Here is a 17,154-nt window from a genome sequence, read left to right as displayed (position 1 = left end):
ATGTATTTCACTGTTTACTGGTTTCATTTTTCCATTGACTTGGTTGATGTTGGTTGAATTTATGTTCATGTACAGATACAACTCAACAAGGAACATTTTAATATATTTTTTTATTTCATTTTATTTCAGTATTTTATTAAATATAATTGTGAACTTTATAGTTAGCTGGGTCGGTGATGACCCCACTGAGAGCAGGGGCCTGCTGTGAGCTAGCTCAAGACCGCATGTCACAGATGCACTTTCATTTGATTCTCATACAGATGCCACCATTGCCTGATGAATAAATGTCCGGTGGATCAGCAGCCTGAGTCCTGTGTCCATCTTTCCCTCACCCCCAAGAACACAACGCAGGATAGAAACAACACACACAAGAAACAAGTTAACGGATGTGCATAGGCCAGAGACAATACACACCCGTTACATTAGGCTATTATAATTATATAATTATATACCTTTAGTGTGTCTGACGGAGTTGACACAAATCAAGTCCTTAAGGTAAACATGTGAATTTGTTAAAAATGTTTTTTAACCTCCAGCCTGCACCTTTACATGGTTAAATAGAACAGATCTTTATCTACATGAATATATAACTCTAATCAATATAGTGTACATTTTCAAAAAAAGTTTTTCAGACCGTGTTTTGTCCCGACTCTCAAGAATCAGTGCCTACTGATAAGTATAAACTTATGAAGTGACTCCGGCTGCTGGTGTCTCAGCTTACTCTCATATAAACAACTTTACCCGTGCTCGGAGCTCCTGACGATGTTGTTTATAGTTTTCAACTTTTCGGTTTCCCACGACCATAAAACATCTTAGCTACTATTCAGGTTATCCTCCATCTCCGCCTAACATCAGGCTAAACCAACCGGACATGTAATGAAAAGAAAACACGGGAATATTTAACTTGTTCGGCATTATGACCCTCGGCTGTGTTTGTCCACCAGCCAGAGCCCGGTGCTTCCTGGATCTCTGATCCGCCTCTACGCGCTCACAGCTCGGCCACTTTAACAGTGAAACGTGCGGGAATTAACACAGAAATAACTCACCTGCTTTTTCTATTATACGTTATTATAATAGATCCATGGATGGTCCTTCATGTGCAGCAGCTTAGTCCATAGTGAGGTTACCTTGTTCCTTGATCCTCCTGCTCCTCAAGCTTGCGCGCATATCTTACACCGAGTTATATCGGGAAAACAAGTCCAGGAAATGTCCCCTCTTCTTAGTTGGGGGAGGGGGGTTCAAGGTGCAAAACATCAAGTAATAAAAAAGCTCTGTAATAAACTAAATGACTATAAATGACTAGGCTACAAGTCCACAGTACGAGAATTGAATCACCAGTGTTAATCAGACTGAAACACGGTCTGATAATATTCAAAGTTTCCCTGAACAGCTGTAGTCTAATTTCACTAATTAGTCTACACTAGTTTATTAGTAGCCTAAGACTAGCCTTGTCCAACAATTAGCTTCATATGGACAGTGACGGTGTTTTTAATCTTACAGGACAATTCCAGGCAAATTCAACCTAGATCCATATATAATAGTTTAGGTCTAAATGAATTAATCTGCAGATTTTCTTTTTAATCTCTCCTGTTCTGTCTGTCCTTGCATCACCACAGCTGCAACATGCTGTCTTTTATTCCGACGAAGATGAAATAGGCTAAAATAATTAAAACATAAACTAGCATAAATGTAGATCTGTACAACACAGAAATTTAACATAGCCTACCTGACGAAGATGACATAAAATCATTCATAAAAAATATATCCTCCTCGACATTACCGAACCCAAACGAAAATAGCACGTGATATAGATCAAAACATGAAATGAAATGATAAATCATAAAATAACCCGCTCACCTCTCCCACAGAGCAGAGACAAAGAGGGACAGTTTAGGCGGGATAAGGCATTTATAAGAAAACATGGAGTTCCCCCCAAAAGGATCGTTGGGACACACAAGAAAATAAAAGTTCCGCCTGAGGAGGGCAGTCTGTCACCGTCAGGTAGAAATATATATATATATTTTTGTGTGTGTATTAGCCTTTGCATAACCCCTAAGAGGAACGAAATATTTTAACAGTTAAACTAAACCACTAATTATCAAAACGTTTTAACTGCTAAGCTAAACCATTAGCCAACCCAATCTACCTGCTAAACGGTTAACCAGCTAGTTTATCTAATGAACATCTTTTAGCATTAAATCATTAGCTCGACTCCAGATGTGTTGTGTCTTAATGGGAAACCACACCACTGTTCATTGGAGACGTCCACTTTATTCTGACAATGATAAAAAAAAAATAAAAAAAAAATTGAATGATCCTCCTCATCTTTACAACCCAAATTAAAAAGACACACCAAAATATTTATTAAAATGTAAAAATAAACCCAGTAAAATGGTGCTGAACAGCACGCAACAAACAAAAAAGCTGCTCCCCCACTAAGCACAACACCAAAAGGAGGAGAGTTTAGGTGGGATAAAATAGTTCGATAGAAATAAAGAGTTACGCATGAGTAGTGTAGGTTTTACCAATAAAATAATTGTGTGTAATTATATGACTAAACATTACTGAAGCATAATAACCCATGTTACACCTACACTAAAATCTTTTGGCAGCAGAACTGTAGTAAACTCTTTGAGCAGCTTAAATAAACTATAATCAACCAGAGTTATGACCTTGCACAGACCCCACCAAGCAGACAAAAAATGCTTTTGACCTAGGTCGCAACAGGAAGTCTTATTCATATGTTCTGGGACTGTGTAAATTTGAAACAATTTTGGGATCATATTCTGGATGCACTCAAGGGCATCACAGGGATTGAGATTCCTCACTCACCAAGATTATTGCTAGGGGATTTATCTGTTTTACCTGCTAACAGGTTAAGGAAAACACGTTTTATTAGGCTATCCCTAATTGCTGGAAATAAATGTATTGCCATACTGTGGAAAAGTGAAAACCCACCCACTGTCTCAATGTGGCTTAAGGAAGTTGCATCATACATGGCCTCTGAAAAAAAATATGTTCAATGTGAAAAAGAAACCCCATCTTTTTGAAAAAAGCTGGAGTGACTTTAAAACATATCTGGATAACTTCTCACAGTTAACTAGTTGAGTACTGTCAATGGTGTAGTGGTAGTTGTTGGCTGTTGTTGGTTGTTATCACACCTGTAAGTCCAAGCCAATATCATGACCTTTGTTGAATGTAATTTACTGTGCTTTGTACTTTCTTTATATTTTTTATGGTTTTAATTTATTTTTCTATTATTTACTTACAGTTTTTCTCTGTTGGTTTGGCTCATTTCTTGAAACAGAAATTACATTCTTAAAACTATAAGACCATTTGGCCAAACAGTCTCACAGTTCTGCACAACATTACAGCTCACTAGCAAAAGCGCATATCTCTCCCAAAACTGTTCACACATGCTTCAGAACTAGATTCCTTTACCATGTAAAGTGTCAGTACCATCAAAATGGCAAAGATCTTTCTCAATTGCTTTTGGCTCATTTGCATTCACTTAGTGCTTTTACCAAAAATAAACTGGATGGTTCAGCATAACACCATGGATGAGCTGCAGAACCATATCTCTCCCAAAACAGTTTACTTATGTGTCAAAACCAAACTTCTTTCTCATGTAAGTAGTCAGTGCCCCCAAAATGCATCATCCCTGTGGCATTCTGTGAGCACTGCAAGTCAAAATGCTTAGATGTTTTGTCACTATGGCAGAGACGTATAAAACCTAAGAAAAGGACTTTACAGTAAGAGCAGCCTCCAAAGTTTGACATCACACACACTGCACTCATATTGCCAAGGAAATTGTAACCATTTTTATTCACATATAGCCTACATAAAGTAACTCAAGATTATGTACTGTAAAAACAAAATGTATAGGCCTACAGTTCTCTGTACATGTATGAAATATGAACACAAAAAAACAGAAAAAATATACCAAGCCTATAGTGCAGTAAACAAAGTTTCACGAGTAGAGACATTTTCACTGGTCATCACTGTCATCACCCTCTGTCTCCTGGCCACCATCTTCATCCTCCTGACCATCCATACGCTGCGCTCTGATTGGCCACATACTGTATTTTCATCAACATCACAGCGGATATTGGCACAACTCTGTGTCTTCTTGCTCCTCGGCCTCTTCCGCCTATTCCACCACGCATCCGCACTCCTCCTCCTCCTCTTCTTCTTCCTCCTCTTCCTCTTCCTTGAGCAGGGAGTTGCTCATGATCATTTTCTTGGCCAGGTACCTCCATGTTTATACTGCAAAAGGTACAGGCCCTAGCCAAGCTCTATATCGAGGGCTTGGAGCCAGAGGGGCGTAAGTGGCATTTTGGGCGAAAATGAGTTCTATATATCAAAAGAAAGGTCTTGATGAGCTCTATCCAATGGTGCCAAAAAGACCTATCTGAGATCAAACTGTATTGAGTAAAGCAACAAAACAATAAAGACCTAACACAAAAGTGTGAGTAATGTTTGGAGCCAGAAGGGCGTAAGTGGACTTACGCCCTTCTGGCCCTGAAAAATACATGTAAATACATGTAGGACCCACATGTTTGTTCAGAGCCAGAAGGGCGTAAGTGTAGTTGTTGCCCTTAAACAGCATTCAAAATGGCTGAGACAACTGCAGACATGGAACTTGTCTGAGGCAGAAAAGATTTAGATGAATATTATGAAACAAACTGATGAATCCTATATTGAAGAAGTTGAAGATGAGTCAGAGTTGTTTTTTAATGTATGCCCTCACAAGAGTGATGACAGTAAGACACAATCATGCCTTGAGAGCCTTACTGGGGTCATCCCTATGTTCTCCGGCTCCTATGTAGCTGTTTTGTGTGTGACTGGGCAACATAGAACCCTTTCATAGAAAAAGGGTTCTATGTTCCCCACTTTTCCCCAAAAGGACCCGGGGAACATGCCATTTTTGGTCCCATACCTGCAGTGGAGTTGTGACTTTGCAGATTTTTGCCTATTTTGGAGTGAGAAGTTGAGTTGTGACTTTAAGTGGGACGTGTAATTGTCCCATTGGTTGGGTTTAGGCAGTGAAGAAAGGAGTTGGTTAAGTTTAATACAGTAAAAAGACCAGGTAGAGGCTAGACAGGCCAGATAGAGAGAGACAGTCCAGATAAGTAGAGAGAGTCAATCGACCGGCAACAGCGGGGAACATAGGACCCTTTTGAAATAATTAATGAATGAGTTAAATGAAAATTAATTACTTATTCAAGTGTTATTCAAGTGTTATTCAAGTGTTATTTATTCAATCAATTCAATGCATTGTTCAGCAGATACGCCCAATATGTCCATAGAAGACTTGGAAATGTTTGGTGCCAAAAGGGCGTATCTGGCGTTTTTGCCATATTTTTTTGATTTTAAAATGTTTTAGAACATGTTCATTGTGTTAATATGCCATAAGTTTATTACATAAATACTCATTCATATTAGTATGTCTGTGGTTGCAATGTTGTGGTTTAAGGTTAATGAATACAGTTGATTGAAGCGTGGTCAAAATTTTGTTTTGCCTCTCCTGTAAAGTTTGTCAAAAGCCACTTACGCCCCTCTGGCTCCAAGCCCTCGATATATACGCGTTTGGCAGCATTCACAATCATAGACAGCACCAGTCAGGTAGCTAAACAGCTGATCTGAACTCCTCCTTCGTTGGTCAAGTTCTAATTTCACCTGACTGTCAATTACTGTCATGAATCTATGAAATGCTGCAAGAAATTCATATGGTTTTCATGGTATTAGCCTACAGTATGTTGACTAATTTTGACAGTTGAACAGACTATTGTGCATATTATGATTTACACAGTGAAATCATGCTGACATGTTTTGGAGAGAGCAACCATTAGACTGAGAATCAACTAATCAGCTTAGATCAGCAAGATCTATTCATTTGGAAAATGTGCTAAATGTATGCTCATTGTGCTAACTCTAGGGTACTTGTACATAACCATTTGCAAAGATGCACTAAGACACTTGAGACATGTACTAAGACATTTGCAATTTGATGAAATCAATGAGAAATGCCATTCTGTTGTGAACATTTGCAAGGTGGTTTGGAGATTTGTCCATGTTATTTTGAGAATGTAATTTCTGTTTCAAGAATTGAGCCAAACCAATAGAGAAAAACTGTAAGTAATGTATTTATCTATCATCTACTTTATTATTACTGTTATTATTTTATTTATTTATTTTTCATTATTTTTATTATTAGGGATTAAGGCAAGAGTTGGCCCATGGGCCTGATTTGGGAGGGGGGGGGGTTTGGGTGGCATTTGAATTTATACTGCTGTTACTGATGCTGTAAACTGTATGGAAAAAATGTTAATAAATAAATTGTTTAAAAAAAATGCTTTTGACCTGATGGCAAAACTATTCAACACTATCAAGGATCAATGTATTTATCTGACTATATAGATTTATAAACAATGTGTGTTGAAGTTGTTGGAAACACTAGATTTATAGCGACGGGTTTAAAAGCTGCTTTCTGTAATGTACGATAGAGATCAGAAAAGATTGAGTAACCATTAACTAAAACTGTCAAACAAATGTAGTGCAGTAAAAAAAAAAAAAAAAAAGTTGTTTACTGTAAAGCAGTTTAATTATTAATAACAGGTCATTCTTTCACTGATCAGTAATGAGAGCCCACACTGCACTTAGTTAGAAAAGATAACTTATTAATCAGTGCTCGGATCACATGACAGACTGAAAAAGAGGAGGATTAACCTGAAGTACATGTTATGTTATGTTGATCAGATCTATCAGGAAATCTTCTGATAAATAATTCATATGTCACATTTTACATTAAATGATTTGCTGTTCCTCACTAGAAACAGCCGAAGGAGATATTTACAAGGAAATTCAACATTATATTCATATCTGAAGTTCTTCAATGGACTCAATCAGTAACAACAATAAAAGCATGATTTGTAGGTGTGTAGGCCTATTTCTGTGTTTGGTCTCTCTCTGTCCAGTGTTGCCGTGGGCGACAGCAGCGATGCAGCCGATTGGTTCGGTCCAGGTAGCAGATCACATGGAGGTAACTCTGTCGTCAGTGCTGTCAAACACCAAGTTGTCGTAAGCATTTGTGTCCGACTCCTCTTTGCTCCTGCTCAGCAAACACACACACACACACACAAAGGTTTGTTGTTAAAACTTTAAAATATTACTTACATTAATGATAATAATAATAAAATACTGATAGATCTACATGCTGCGTATTAACAGCAAACAGTTTGTATACGGTACATTATAAAACGGAAAGGTGAAATCCGGCGATCTGATTGGCTGTTAACCGTGGTATATTGAGCATATACCACGGCTACTATTCTAACTGTGCGTTCAGACCGAAAGCGTCGAGAGCGTCGCGGTGGCCGGAAGTCATTCATTTTCAATGAGAACCAGCGTCGAGGAGCGTTGAAGAGCGTCAAAGGCGTTGGCGTCGCGTTTTGGCGGCGAGAGCGTCAGGAGAAAGTTGAAATCTCCTGAACTTTATGCTAATGAGCGATGATGCGGAGCAGCGGCAACCAATCAGAGTGTAGATGTCCCCCACTCAACCAACCACAACCGACGTCAACTTCTTTGACGCGCGTCAAAAACGCCAGGGTGTTCTCTGGTTCAGACCACCAGCGTCGCGGAAAAGCGTCAAGAGCGTCTTTTGACGCTTTTGGTCTGAACGACCCATAAAACCTTATCACAGCGTAGGCTATCACTCCGCCTCAGGCACGTATGACTGGTATGAATGGAAGTTGTTGTCATGTATCCATGACAACGGACTGTTGCAGTCCGTAGCAACAGACAGCTGATGTTTTTACGATGTTAAAAAACGGACTAAAGTAGTTGAATTCACATGTTTAAGGTTGACTTTCACCTCCGGGGAGGGTTAACTATGGTAGAGGGGACTGAGCAGTGACTTTCACCTGAAAAAATGCGGAGGAAAAGACGAGCTGCAGAGCTAACTTGGAGCTAACGTCTGGAGAGGTGGGACTATTTTTTCACAGTGAGGCTATTTTATTCGATAATATGTATTTCTGGTTGAATAAAACTACATGAAATTGATTGCATATCCCTCTTTTATATTGCCTTTATTCGTAACCGTTTTATAAAAGCAATATATCACTCCAGTCCGTGGTATATGCTCATTATACCACTCCAAGGGGGTTGTCGTCCCTCCGCTTCGCATCGGGCCGAACAACGCCCCTTAGCCGTGGTATAAAGCGGCGTTCACACCGAACGCGATAGACGCGAATATAATCGCGCCAGACGCTTCATTCGCACCGCTTGGTCATTTTGGATCATTCGCGTCCATCGCGTCATTCGCGCTAGACGCTCCGCCCGTTAATTAGAAAACCGGTCTCAACCTGCTCTCTCTCCACGTCGATCGTGGCTGATATCACCACCGTTGCTGCACTGTAGCCTACTTGCTGTACAAGTCTCAGAAACACTGGAAAACCACCGCCGTCGTGTCTGGGTTCACTGTGTGTGTGTGTGTGTGTGTGTGTGTGTGTGTGTGTGTGTGTGTTTTTTTTTGTTCACTCTGTGTAGAAGAGGCAGCGGTGCCACACACAGCTCATATACAATCAGCTTCTCCTTCATGTTGTTCTGAGTGTAAACAACCGTACAGAGAAGTGACGTCGTCGGCTTGAACTCGGCACTGATTGGATGTCACGGCGCGATGCCGCCTGAAAAGTTCAATATTTTCAACTTTTGATTCGCGCCGCTCCAGACGCTCCATTCGCGCCGCGTCTCATCGCACCAGACGCTCCATTCGCGCCGCCTCCGCCTGCATCGCGTGTCATCGCGCCATTTACATTGATTTTCAATGTAGAGTTGCCGCTCCATTCGCGTCTATCGCGTTCGGTGTGAACGCCGCTTAATGAGCATATACCACGGCCTGTCGTGATATATTGCTTAAGTATGAATACTGTATATCCAGTTTATTTTAGTGCTAAATTGTAAAAAAAAAAAAAAAAAAAAAAAAAAAAAATTCAACAAAAGCTTCATCCCATCTGCCATAGCTGAACTAAATAAGACAATGAAAAGAACATAACCAGGGGGAATGCACATGTAAATGTGGGGTGCGGGGTCTTATGTCTTATGTTTTATGTTCTTATGTCTCTATGTAATTGAGGTGTATGAAATGTGGGAATGTATGTTAATGTATGTAAGTTGCACTTCTCGAGGCCTATCTATCTATCTATCTATCTATCTATCTATCTATCTATCTATAGATAGATTCATGTGCAGCAGCTTAGTCCATAGTGAGGTTACCTTGTTCCTTGATCCTCCTCCTGCTCCTCGATTTTGCGCGCATATCTTACAACGAGTTACACCGGAAAAACAAGTCCAGGAAATGTCTCCTCTTCTTAGTTGGGGGAGGGGGGTTCAAGCAGGGTTCAAGATGCAAAACATCAAGTAGGCTAATAAAAAAAAGGGTCTGTACCTACCTGAAATGACGATGACTACAAGTCCACAGATGATAACCAGTGTTAATCAGACTGAAACCACAGTCTGATAAGCTGTAATTACATTTCACTAATTAGTCTACACTAGTTTATTAGTAAGACTATCCTTGTCCAACAGCGTCTAATTTATTCCGACTAAGGCTAAAAGGCTAAAATAATAAAAACATAAACTATAACACAATAGGTAGCCTACAACACAGACATTTAACATCTAGGCTACCTGACGAAGATGACATAAAATCATTCATAAAAAAATATATCCTCCTCGACATTACCCGAACCCATACGAAAATAGACAGCACGTGAATACATTTACATGTATATAGATCAAAACATGGAATGAAGGCCTAATAAAACATAAAATAACCCGCTCACCTCTCCCATAGACAGAGAGGGAGAGTTTAGGCGGGATAAGACATTTATAAGAAAACATGGAGTTCCCCCCAAAAGGATCGTGGGGACACACAAGAAAATAAAAGTTCCGCCTGAGGAGGGAGCCTGTCACCGTCAGGTAGAAATAAATATAATTTTTTTTGTGTGTAATTGTATAGTAGCCTTTGCATAACCCCTAAGAGGAACGAAATATTTTAGCAGTTAAACTAAACCGCTAATTAACCTGATCAAAACGTCTTTAACTGCTAAGCTAAACCATTAGCCAACCCAATCTAAGTGATTTTACCTGCTAAACGGTTAACCAACTAGTTTATCTAAATGAACATCTTTTAGCATTAAATCATTAGCTTGACTCCAGATTGTGTCTTAATGGGAAACCACACCACTGTTCATTGGAGACGTCCACTTTATTCTGACAATGATATTAAAAAAAAGAACATTTTAATTATTCTTATCAGATTTGTACATCCACACGCTATCACAACCCGAATTAATAAGACACAAGAAAATATTTATATAGGCTATTAAAATGTGAAAATGTCTAGTCTTTGTTTTTGTCATTAAATGTGTCTCTCTTTAATTTTTAAGGGACGGGTTTCAAAGCTGCTTTCTGTAATGTACGATAGAGATCAGAAAAGATCGAGTAACCATTAACTAAAACTGTCAAACAAATGTAGTGCAGTAAAAAAAAAAAAAAAAAAGGTTGTTTACTGTAAAGCAGTTTAATTATTAATAACAGGTCATTCTTTCACTGATCAGTAATGAGAGCCCACACTGCACTTAGTTAGAAAAGATAACTTATTAATCAGTGCTCGGATCACATGACAGACTGAAAAAGAGGAGGATTAACCTGAAGTACATGTTATGTTATGTTGATGTAATTTAAGGCTCAGATCTATCAGGAAATCTTCTGATAAATAATTCATATGTCACATTTTACATTAAATGATTTGCTGTTCCTCACTAGAAACAGCCGAAGGAGATATTTACAAGGAAATTCAACATTATATTCATATCTGAAGTTCTTCAATGGACTCAATCAGTAACAACAACAAAAGCATGATTTGTACATGTGTAGGCCTATTTCTGTGTTTGGTCTCTCTCTGTCCAGTGTTGCCGTGGGCGACAGCAGCGATGCAGCCGATTGGTTCGGTCCAGGTAGCAGATCACATGGAGGTAACTCTGTCGTCAGTGCTGTCAAACACCAGGTTGTCGTAAGCATTTGTGTCCGACTCCTCTTTGCTCCTGCTCAGCAAACACACACACACACACACAAAGGTTTGTTGTTAAAACTTTAAAATATTAGTTACATTAATGATAATAATAATAAAATACTGATAGATTGATAGACTGATAGTATTAACAGCAAACAGCTTGCAAAGTATGAATACTGTATATCCAGTTTATTTTAGTGCTAAATTGTAAAAAAAAAAAAAAAAAAAAAAAATTCAACAAAAGCTTCATCCCATCTGCCATAGCTGAACTAAATAAGACAATGAAAAGAACATAACCAGGGGGAATGCACATGTAAATGTTATGTCTTATGTTTTATGTTCTTATGTCTCTATGTAATTGAGGTGTATGAAATGTGGGAATGTATGTTAATGTATGTAAGTTGCACTTCTCGAGGCCGCTCTGTACGAAATGATGAAAACAATTTTCCTTGGAAAGGACAAATAAACTCATCTATCTATCTATCTATCTATCTATCTATCTATCTATCTATCTATCTATCTATCTATCTATCTATCTATAGTATAAATGTATACAGAAATTGTGTGTTTAGTGTAAGGAAAAGTGTTGTTGGACTTGGGAGCGATTGTCGGTCATACCTGACCATGTCCAGTCTGTTCTCGTAGTTGTTCCCATTCTTCATGGCAAAGTCATTTTCTCTCTCCGACTCTACAGAGGTTTCCTTCCTGCACACGAAGGGGAAAACACCATTAAAACTTTAATTATAGAACGTTTGAAGGGATATTTCAACATTTTGTCAAATTGGCCCATTGCCATATAATCCCTATAGTCATAGCAGTAGGTTCGTTACCTTTAATTGTCGGTGCAAGCTATTTTTAGAACGGCGGAGCAGAGCCGTGAGCTGCTCAGAGCTACGCTACGGAGGCTCATTATGGGATTTCTTGGTTTCCCTCATCAAACTCATCAAATACACAATCCAACAACTCCACAACGCTCTGGTGGACAAGTTGTGAGCTGCACATTCACCACGCTATGAGATAATAACACAACGTTACCACACAGAGTTGTTTTAGAGGGAAATACAGAGACTGTTGATGAAAAACTGTCCCTGAAGGCAACGTGCATCAGTGGTTTTGCATGAATTTCCCTCTAAAACAACTCTGTGTGGTAACGTTGTGTTATTATCTCATAGCGTGGTGAATGTGCAGCTCACAACTTGTCCACCAGAGCGTTGTGGAGTTGTTGGATTGTGTATTTGATGAGTTTGATGAGGGAAACCAAGAAATCCCATAATGAGCCTCCGTAGCGTAGCTCTGAGCAGCTTACTTATTTCCTACTGAACATAAACCGCACACACGTTAGCTAGCAGCAGGAGCAGATGTCTGGCAAGGAATCATGGGAGTAAGAAAAAAAACAAATAGTTTTAAAATTGTTTTTGCAAATGTTTTCATTCATAAAATGGGAAATACAGAGACTGCTTGATGAAAAACTGTCCCTGAAGGCAACGCGCATCAGTGATTTTGCATGAATTTAAAGGTACTTTATTATTATTTCCCTCTAAAACAACTCCGTCTCACATCGTTCTGTTATTATCTCATAAGTTGTGAGCTGCACATTCACCACGCTATGAGATAATAACAGAACGATGTGAGACAGAGTTGTTTTAGAGGGAAATACAGAGACTGTTGATGAAAAACTGTCCCTGAAGGCAACGTGCATCAGTGGTTTTGCATGAATTTCCCTCTAAAACAACTCTGTCTCACATCGTTCTGTTATTATCTCATAGCGTGGTGAATGTGCAGCTCACAACTTGTCCACCAGAGCGTTGTGGAGTTGTTGGAATTAACCCTAACCCTAAAAATAGCTTGTACCGACAAATAAAGGTAACAAACCTACTGTTATTATGACTTTTAGGGACTATGGCAATGGACCAATTTGCCAAAAATGTTGAACTATCCCTTTAAAGTCAAATAACAGCTTGGATAGAATTAATGATTGGACTCTGGATGATCCGGACTGACCGACTGGAGCCCTCACACCAGGCCTTCTGCACCAGGAAGCCCACGAAGGTGAGGAAGAGGAAGCCGGCGACAGCGATGAGGCCGGTGAGCCACTGAGGCAGCGGACGCTCGCCGGCCTTCCTCTGATCTGAAACACAGAAACAAGAGGTCAAAGGTCAGAGGTCACTCAAACCCGGTGTGACCTCTGTAACTATGTAAATGTAGCCTACTTTTTCTGTTATCTACTGGTTATCCTCCGTCTTTATGGACTTTTTATGTTAATTTGTTGTATTGTTTTGGGGACTACGGATGTAATTTAACTAGGGCCGGGACTTTAACGCGTTAATTACGATTAATTAATTACACAAAAATTAACGCGTTAAAAAAATTAACGCATTTTAATCGCAGTTATTAAAAAAAAGATTTTTTTTTTCTTTCTCACTTGTGTCTACGTGCGGTGCGCCTGCACGCGAGAGAGGCGGCAGTTTGAGAGGCTGACTGGCAGAGATGAGAGCTGGTGAAACACTAGCATGGTTATTTAAAACACCATCTCTGATCTCTGACTGCACATAGATACACAGACACGGGCGCACGCTAAATGCGCTATAGACCCTTTCAGAGAGTATAAACAAAGACAGGTGTGGCTCATTAGAAAACGCTCTGGTACACTAAATAGAATGGAGCCTTAATTAGTATCCTTGGTAACACCTGTCTTTGTTTATACTCTCTGAAAGGGTCTATATAGCGCTAATTGGTCAGCTGCAGCGCTATATCTATGACCTGTCACTGTCACAGCTGCAGCTCATCTCATTATGATAGGACTTCACCCTCAGAGCTCTGTCTTCAGACTGTCCTGACCTGTCCCTGAACATCACACAGGGACAACATGGAGCTGCTGTGTGATTGGTTACTGAGTTTTATTAATGTTTACATCAGGCTGAGTTCAACAAATCAGTTTATGCTGCTGTGATTTAAGTAGCCTAGTTAAATACTACAGTAATCATCATAGTGTATTGGAAGGAAAGACCATTTAATCTGTATGTATCAAATATCCATTAATGAATGAATTGATAATTTGCATCCCTAGTCTGTTGGTCTTGGTTAAGTACCACCTTGAATGTTTAAGCTTCTGTATTCAGTCATTCAATGGTATACTAATATCCATGTGAGAAAAAAAAATGCTTCTCACTGTTCTCAGGTCAAATATTTATATGCGATTAATTAATTACAAAGCCTCTAATTAATTCGATTAATTCATTTTTAATTTTCCCGGCCCTAAATTTAACACATTGTGTTAAATCCGGTGTATTTACTGTGGGTACTCTAGTACTCACTGTCCATTAATATGCACTGTCCCGACTAAATAAACTAATAAAGTTATTAAAGTGAGGCGATGGTCCATCCAATCCGGTCTCTGCACCTCTGAAGCAGCTCCTCAACTTCTCTACCGCTGCTAAAGTAGTAAACCATTAGCTAACCTGAGATCAACTATTGACTGCTGAAACACACCAGTAATAAAATCATTCTTGGACTACTAGAATAAACGGTAGGTAGCCTGGAATTCAACTGTTTTGCTCATAAAATAAACACCAACACATCTTAGGTTAATAATAATAACCCTTAGTTTGTCCTCAACTAAACTGCATCATCTTAAACTATTAATAGTAATTGCAATGGAAGTTAAACAAGAAGCTTTTTCTCTAAAGACAAAAGGAATTATTTTCTTTGTTTAAAGTGGTTTTATACCTCCAAACCACTGTGGAATTTACACAAAAATATAACAAGACATTTTTTTCTTTCTTTTTCCTCATTAATATTGCAGATTTCAGGTAAAGTAAGGATTAATAGAGTCCAGGAAAAACCGTATATATTTTCCCAAACAGTCAAAAACCCAAAGGGATTCGATTTCCACTGAAGTTGACATTGTTTATTTCAATAAATTAAATGTTAAGTTGAATTAAAAGCCTTATGTAAAGGATTGGTGGATTGTTTGTTGTTGTTTTGTTGCTTTTTCTTTTTTTCCTTTTGCATGTATGTGCGCGTGTGTTTGTGTATGTATCTGTATGCGGACATGTGTATGTATGTATGTTTGTATAATTAGTATATATGCATAATTAGTGTGTATTAGTAAATTATTAGTAAACGTAAATTAAATTAAAATGTAAAGTAAATTATAAATAAATTATATTCATGATTTAGTAACATAAGATATGTTTAGACAAAGATCTTAGCTAGTCATATATAAGGAGAGGGGGTGGGAGTTTATAAGTTTTACTTCTTCTCACTCCTTTTCGAATGTGTTCCATTTTTCATGTTTAAATGTTTTGTCTTATTCTCTTTTTTTTATTACTTTATTTTCATATTCAAAATAAACATTTCAATCAATCAATCAATCTTCAGAAACCTTCAACTTTTACCACAACCATTACCTAATTGTTGCCAACATTTCCTGGTATTTAGATTTTGGACTGCCAGTAAATTGAAATATACCAATTATGTTTTCAGAGGATTCATTTAAATACATTTTCTTCGAGCAGCAGAGTTACAATGTTTTTATACTTTATACTACTTTTTATACAGTTGTCATTGGGCTTTGTACCTGACTGGGCGTTCGCTGCTCCAACAACCAGCAGCAGCAGCAGCAAGCAGGAAATCACAGCTGACCGTTTTCCCATCGTAGATCCTCCGACTCTTACTGAGGAAAAAAAAAAAAAAAGTCCTGCAACCTTGAACGAATTGAAGAAAAACCTGAAGAAAAAGTGAGACTTGAGCGGTGGATTTACAACTTGTAGCTGAGCAGAGTGAAGCTGTGACTGAGGGTGTTGTTGGTGTGTCAGGTGGATCAGCACGGCTTCTGTCAATGTTTAACTCAAGCTGAGAATTCCCACTCGGCTTCACAGGAAGTGCTTTTATCTGTACCCACTCCCAGAGTTTATGGCTCTGCTATGTTCACTCAACAAACATGGGATAAATCAAACTTACATTAAGAGCTTTGCATTGATTTGTTATTTAATGAAACTTAATCTTGAGCCCCAAAAACAGGAGGTTTAATTGTCTCCATGTACGTTTTTAAAACTTTACCCATGAACTCTGGAGGTTGGGAGAAAATGTAACTTCTCAAAATCCTATTTGTGTCGTCTGCTTACAGTACTAATATAATCAAATCTTTAAAGGGATAGTTCACCCAAAATTTAACTCATTATCTACTCACCCTTATGTCGACTAAGGGCTGGGAGAATTTTCAGAACGGAGCTCACTTTTCTTCGTCCAAAAAGACACACCAAAAAACCTCCAAATACCTCCATAGTGCTGGTCTGTTATGTCCCTCTGGTATTGAAGCCCCGACATGAGAAATTGTTCAGAAAAAAATTAAATAAGTCTATATTTTAAGCTTGTTTTGTAACGGAAGCTCCCAGTGTTGCTCTGCCGGAATCTCGCGTGATTTGCGGAGCCGTGAACTGGGTGTCGATGCAAATCCTGCGAGATTTGGACGGACCAGGAAGAGCAGTGCTGGGAGCTTCCGCTACAAACAAGCTTGAAATATAGACTTATGTAATTTTTTTTCGGGACAATTTCTCATGTCGGGGCTTCAATACAAGAGGGACATTACATACGAGCAGCATGGAGGTATTTGGATGTTTTTTGGTGTGTCTTTTTGTTACGAAGACAGTTGGTATCCATTTGCAACCGTTATATGGACATGCACTGCTGCACCGAGCCCCACTGTAACTCAGAGAAGCCACGGAGGACTCTGAAACTTCTCCCAACGACATTAGGGTGAGTAGATAATGAGTGAAATTTGAATTTTGGGTGAACTATCCCTTTAAACTCTACCATCAGCCACCACCAGCGGTGTTGAGTTTACACTTGTCAGATTGTGCTCTCTTTTTAATAAGTTTAGGTAACATCTAAGGTGTTCAAAAAGCACCAACACTACTACTACTACTACCCTAACCCTGACTGCACTGCAAAAACTCAAAATCTTACCAAGATTATTTGTCTTATTTCTAGTCAAAACAATCTCATTCCACTTAAAATAAGACTCATCACATAAAAAGCAGCTTGTTTTTAGACACTTTTTACTTCTTTCAAGCAGATTT

General features: G+C 38.7%; 1 protein-coding gene and 1 long non-coding RNA gene across 2 annotated transcripts in view; both read right to left on the bottom strand.

The window, feature by feature from the left end:
* Nucleotides 1–1,172, bottom strand: part of LOC310984393 — a 43,393-nt gene extending 42,221 nt beyond the window's left edge. The window contains exon 1 of the long non-coding RNA XR_014595306.1: nucleotides 1,047–1,172. This is a non-coding gene — a long non-coding RNA (uncharacterized lncRNA). The remainder of the gene's footprint in view (nucleotides 1–1,046) is intronic.
* A 9,458-nt stretch (nucleotides 1,173–10,630) lies between these two features.
* pdzk1ip1 (PDZK1 interacting protein 1) lies at nucleotides 10,631–15,871 on the bottom strand. Its single transcript, XM_083970236.1, has 4 exons — nucleotides 15,654–15,871; nucleotides 13,076–13,202; nucleotides 11,693–11,779; nucleotides 10,631–11,105 (listed from the first exon to the last, which is right to left on the bottom strand). The coding sequence occupies exons 1-4, from the start codon at nucleotides 15,727–15,729 to the stop codon at nucleotides 11,027–11,029; spliced, it is 369 nt and encodes a 122-aa protein (XP_083826362.1). The 5' UTR covers nucleotides 15,730–15,871; the 3' UTR covers nucleotides 10,631–11,026.
* Between the last annotated feature and the right edge of the window lie 1,283 nt (nucleotides 15,872–17,154).

The sequence above is a fragment of the Trachurus trachurus genome (assembly GCF_905171665.1).
Source record: "Trachurus trachurus genome assembly, chromosome: 4".
In the NCBI taxonomy this organism is placed as follows: Eukaryota; Metazoa; Chordata; class Actinopteri; order Carangiformes; family Carangidae; genus Trachurus; species Trachurus trachurus.
Note: the sequence above shows the minus strand (reverse complement) of the source record. Positions and strands in the feature narration are given on the sequence as shown.